The sequence below is a fragment of the Propithecus coquereli genome, unplaced genomic scaffold, assembly GCF_000956105.1.
Source record: "Propithecus coquereli isolate 6110/MARCELLA unplaced genomic scaffold, Pcoq_1.0 Scaffold225, whole genome shotgun sequence".
Taxonomy (NCBI): domain Eukaryota; kingdom Metazoa; phylum Chordata; class Mammalia; order Primates; family Indriidae; genus Propithecus; species Propithecus coquereli.
In genome coordinates, this window is record NW_012147745.1 from 1,891,530 (window position 1) to 1,897,155 (window position 5,626).

Here is a 5,626-nt window from a genome sequence, read left to right on the forward strand (position 1 = left end):
AACATGCTGCAAACACACAAATCCCAACCATTGTCTTTAACACTCGCATACACACACACACACGTAAACACACGGGGAAGATGGGGGAGGGGAGAGAGTGGAGAGAGACAGACACGGATATAGACCGACAAGAGTCAACGCGAGTCAAGTTAACGCTTTCTCCGCCCCCATCCACAAGTACTCCCCTCCCGCGTTAATTACTTCCAAACAAAGCAAGCCAATCAAGGCATGCATTATTATTTTCAAGCACGGGGAGGCGAAAGGCATGTATTTTTTAATTGATTTATTTATTTGGAGGACATTAATTCTCGGTCTGAAGCTGATTTTCAAACCGTTTGCAAAGCGCGGCTCCATTGTTCGCCGGTCGCGCAGGCCCCGCCCCCTGCTTTGTGCGCGGCGCGCGGATTGGCCGGCTCGCGCGGGGGCCGCGTCAGCGCCCGCGAGCCCATTCATCTGTGCACTTGGGCGTTGGACCCCGCATCTTATTAGCAACCAGGGAGATTTCTCCATTTTCCTCTTGTCTACAGTGCGGCTACAAATCTGGGATTTTTTTATTACTTCTTTTTTTTTTTAAACTACACTTGGGCTCCTTTTTCGTGCTCGACTTTTCCACCCTTTTTCCCTCCCTCCTGTGCTGTTGCTTTTTGATCTCTTCGACTAAAATTTTTTTATCCGGAGTATATTTAATCGGTTCTGTTCTGTCCTCTTCACCACCCCCACCCCCCCTCCCTCCGGTGTGTGTGCCGCTGCCGCTGTTGCCGCTGCTGCTGCTCGCCCCGTCGTTACACCAACCCGAGGCTCTTTGTTTCCCCTCTTGGATCTGTTGAGTTTCTTTGTTGAAGAAGCCAGCATGGGTGCCCAGTTCTCCAAGACCGCAGCGAAGGGAGAAGCCGCCGCGGAGAGGCCCGGGGAGGCGGCTGTGGCCTCGTCGCCTTCCAAAGCGAATGGGCAGGTAAATGCTACCTGTGGTTGTGGTCATTTCTTTGGTGTCTTTCTTTTAGTCTCGCTTCCCTTTGCCTCCTGGTCGCTCCCGAGGCGCGTTTGTGGAGAGGAGCGTGGCCGGATTTTAGCCTGAAGTTGAATGGAAAGGGATAGCCTAAATTGTCAATTTTTCATAGGAGTGGTCTTCACCCCACCCCAAAGTAGTGGTCCCCTAGAATATTGGCGAATTCTTAAGTAGACGGGAGGAAAGGAGTGATAAATCGTCTAAAATGGCGTGGTTTGGAGATTGGCAGAACGTGACTAGCTAGGTGCCCCCCCCACCCAGCCAGGTTGCATTTGTGTTTGCGGGCACAATGGTGTTTGCGTGGCTCCTGTGTTGTCGAGACTGACTGGGTCGCCTTCGAGATTGCTGAACTGATGTGATTTGGGGGGGTGTTAAGGAAAGGGGGGCGCAATGGGGATGGCGATAGAAAAAAGAGAGGAGGGAAGAGCTGTCTTATTGTATGCTGCGGCGGCGTGCCCTGGGTTCTTGGAAAGGTGGCTGGCTGGAGCTGGACAGAAGGATTTCGGTACCTTTCGATGGGGCTTTCCCACTGTCCTAAATCTTTATTCGTAGCTGTCTGTGGCATTACACACCCATTTGACTTTTAAATATATCCCTGGGGTGGGAACCCTCAGTGGGTTTTTTAAGAACCCCTCCAGATGGTCAAAAAGAGGCAGTTGGTGCGTTTCGGTAGGGATTGGTCGTGTGCGTGGCGCTAGACCACCCGCGGGGGCCGCCCGGCGCTGCCGGACCCAGGCGGATCTCCACGGCTGGGTGGGCGCGGGAGGTCGGCCATGGGTGGCTGCTTCGAAAACATCGGGCACCCACCACGCCTCTTTTCCTAGAGCAGAGATCGTGTCGCTTCGCCTTCTCTAACCTACTGGAGAAAGCAGCTCTGCCAAGAGGTTTTAAACCCGTTAAAAATGCAAAGCGAGCCGCCGGGGCGCGCCCTGGCTTCGCAGAATCACGGGCGAAGGTGGGCGTGGAAGCAGAGGCGAGACCTCGAAAATGATGGGTTTCCCCCTGCCTTGTTGGTTTCAGCCGGACCAGCAGGCCAGGAAGCCACCTGAGCTTTGTTTGTGGACTCTCGGGCTGAGCGATCCGGCTCGGGGGCGCCTCGGCCTGCGGGCAGGGCCCGGCTGGGCAGGGCGGGGTGGCCCGGCGGCCCCGCCCCTCCTCGCCCGCTGGCGCCCAGCTCCGCGCGGTGGAGGCGCAGCGCCCCCTGCCGGTCCCAAGGCCCGCGGCAGGCTCGGGGCCTTTGAACGCGCAGCGCGGGCGCTTCTGGCTGGAGTGCAGTGATACCCCGGGGAGTTCTTGGTATTTTGAAGAGGTGTTTAAGTGTTTAGGGCAAAAGAGGGATGTGTAACCTAGGCGCAGACCACCAGCTCTGGCTCTGTGCCTTCTTATAAAGGGCGTATGGTGTGTCGCGTATTATTTGGCACCATTTTTTCCAAAGCTCATAAGGCGAGGGCTGGAATGATTAACCTTTGCTTTCTACCTTTCGGACTCTGTCCTTAAGACATTTGCCGAATGGTCAGAGCTACTGCTGTGCTTTTAGAGCTCCCCAGACGGCGTTGCCCCATTTCTTCTTTTGTGAGCCCCTTGCCTGGGCATCCATCCCCGCCCCCTCCCCATAACGGCGGGGGTGGGGGCTCCGTAGCCAGAGGGTCCGAGGAGACAGCTGGTCCCTCCTGGCCCATGGTGGGGGCGGGAATGGCGGCGCCCCGGCCGCTTTAGTGACGCTCCCGCTTTCTCTGCTCCGCAGGAGAATGGCCACGTGAAAGTAAACGGCGACGCTTCGCCTGCTGCCGCCGAGCCGGGTGCCAAGGAGGAGCTGCAGGCCAACGGCAGCGCCCCGGCCGCCGACAAGGAGGAGCCCGCGGCCGCCGGGAGCGGGGCGGCGTCGCCCACCGCGGCCGAGAAGGATGAGCCGGCCGCCGCCGCCCCCGAGGCAGGGGCCAGCGCCGTGGAGAAGGAGGCCCCGGCAGAGAGCGAGGCCGCCGAGCCCGGCTCGCCCACGGCCGCAGAGGGAGAGGCCGCCTCGGCCGCCTCCTCGACGTCTTCGCCCAAGGCCGAGGACGGGGCCACGCCCTCACCCAGCAACGAGACCCCGAAAAAAAAAAAGAAGCGCTTTTCCTTCAAGAAGTCTTTCAAGCTGAGCGGCTTCTCCTTCAAGAAGAACAAGAAGGAGGCTGGAGAAGGCGGTGAGGCGGAGGGCGCAGCTGGCGCCTCCGCCGAGGGCGGGAAGGACGAGGCCGCCGGGGGAGGCGCTGCGGCCGCTGCCGAGGCGGGCGCGGCCTCCGGGGAGCAGGCGGCGGCTCCGGGCGAGGAGACCGCCGTGGGCGACGAGGGCGCAGCGGGAGGCGACCCGCAGGAGGCCAAGCCTGAGGAGGCCGCTGTGGCTCCGGAGAAGCCGCCCGCCAGCGAGGAAACCAAGGCCGCTGAGGAGCCCAGCAAGGCCGAGGAGAAGAAGGCCGAGGAGGCCGGGGCCAGCGCCGCGGCCTGCGAGGCCCCCTCCGCCGTCGGGCCCGACGCGCCCCCAGAGCAGGAGGCCGCCCCCGCGGAGGAGCCCGCGGCCGCCTCCGCCTCGTCAGCCTGCGCAGCCCCTTCACAGGAGGCCCAGCCCGAGTGCAGTCCAGAAGCCCCCCCAGCGGAGGCGGCAGAGTAAAAGAGCAAGATTTTTTGAGATAATCGAAGAACTTTTCTCCCCCGTTTGTTTGTTGGAGTGGTGCCAGGTACTGGTTTTGGAGAACTTGTCTACAACCAGGGATTGATTTTAAAGATGTCTTTTTTTATTTTACTTTTTTTTAAACAGCAAATTTTGGGTTTTTTTCCCCTCCGCACAGATCCCATCTCAGATCATTCTGTTACCACCATTCCAACAGGTCGAGGAGAGCTTAAACACCTTCCTCTGCCTTGTTTCTCTTTTATTTTTTATTTTTTGCATCAGTATTAATGTTTTTTGCATACTTTGCATCTTTATTCAAAAATGTAAACTTTCTTTGTCAATCTATGGACATGCCCATATATGAAGGAGATGGGTGGGTCAAAAAGGGATATCAAATGAAGTGATAGGGGACACAATGGGGAAATCAAAGTGGTGCATAACATTGCCAAGAGAATGTGCCACTAGAAATGATGGTGTAAAGGCTTAGTCTTTTTTTTTTTAAAGAAAAGTTATTACGATGTATTTTGTGAGGCAGGTTTACAACACTACAAGTCTTGATTAAGAAGGAAAGAGAAAAAAACACCAATACCCAGATTTTAAAAAAAGATCATAGTCTTAGGAGTTCATTTAAACCATAGGAACTTTTCACTTATCTCATGTTAGCTGTACCAGTCAGTGATTAAGTAGAACTACAAGTTGTATAGGCTTTATTGTTTATTGCTGGTTTATGACCTTAATAAAGTGTAATTATGTATTACCAGCAGGGTGTTTTTAACTGTGACTATTGTATAAAAACAAATCTTGATATCCAGAAGCACATGAAGTTTGCAACTTTCCACCCTGCCCATTTTTGTAAAACTGCAGTCATCTTGGACCTTTTAAACACAAATTTTAAACTCAACCAAGCTGTGATAAGTGGAATGGTTACTGTTTATACTGTGGTATGTTTTTGATTACAGCAGACAATGCTTTCTTTTCCAGTCGTCTTTGAGAATAAAGGAAAAAAAATCTTCAGATGCAATGGTTTTGTGTAGCATCTTGTCTATCATGTTTTGTAAATACTGGAGAAGCTTTGACCAATTTGACTTAGAGATGGAATGTAACTTTGCTTACAAAAATTGCTATTAAACTCCTGCTTAAGGTGTTCTAATTTTCTGTGAGCACACTAAAAGCGAAAAATAAATGTGAATAAAATGTACAAATTTGTTGTGTTTCTTTATGTTTTGATAATACTGAGACTTCTAGGTCTTAGGCTAATTTTTAGGAAGATCTTGCATGCCATCAAGAGTAAATTTTCTTGTGGTTTTTAATCTGAAGTTTTCAAGCTCTGAAATTCATAATCAATAGTGTCAGATTACATACAGGGAGATCTTATAACATTCCATGTCAAATCTGTTATCATTTATCTGCATTTAGTTTTCATTTAAAAATTGAACATAATTATTTTTATTGTAGCTATATAGTGTGTCAGATTAAATCATTTAGGACAAAACTGGTGTGCACCTAAGGCTATTTAAATGTCTTATGAGAAAATTTCATAAAGCCATTTTCTTGTCATGCAGGTCCAAAACCTTAAATTTTATACCGACTATTGAATCCATACTGCAGAGGGTCATGAAAAGTGACCAAATGTGTTTCAAAAATTGATAGTGTATTGCCTGCCATTGTAATTGCTTAGCACTTGGCTAATTTCCAAATTATTGCTTAGTTTATGTGTTATACCTTAAAAAAAAGAGAAGTTTATGTAATGAAGTAATGGTGTTGAATGGATGACTTCAGTTTATGGGCCTTTAGCTTAGTTGCAAGCGTTTTTTTGTTTTTGTTTTTTTTTTTAATGAACGTGTGTGTATTTTATTACTCAAAGGAAAAGACAGAGAATCCTCAGTTCTTTACCAACCTGTAACTGGATATTTTTTCTTCACTGGACCCTAAACTGAACCGAATTTTAAGATATGTATCAAATACCATTACTT

General features: G+C 51.0%; 1 protein-coding gene across 1 annotated transcript; it reads left to right on the forward strand.

The window, feature by feature from the left end:
* The first annotated feature begins 399 nt into the window (after positions 1 to 399).
* Positions 400 to 4,851, forward strand: MARCKS (myristoylated alanine-rich protein kinase C substrate). Its single transcript, XM_012645089.1, has 2 exons — positions 400 to 952; positions 2,751 to 4,851. The coding sequence occupies exons 1-2, from the start codon at positions 851 to 853 to the stop codon at positions 3,651 to 3,653; spliced, it is 1,005 nt and encodes a 334-aa protein (XP_012500543.1). The 5' UTR covers positions 400 to 850; the 3' UTR covers positions 3,654 to 4,851.
* The last annotated feature ends 775 nt before the right edge of the window (positions 4,852 to 5,626 follow it).

What these genes read in the sequence shown, in the direction of transcription:
- MARCKS (XM_012645089.1), top strand. Translation starts at nt 851, where the DNA reads ATGGGTGCCCAGTTCTCCAAGACCGCAGCGAAGGGAGAAGCCGCCGCG. An exon ending in CTTCCAAAGCGAATGGGCAG is followed by an intron (nt 953 to 2,750) that starts GTAAATGCTACC and finishes TCTGCTCCGCAG; the next exon opens with GAGAATGGCCACGTGAAAGT.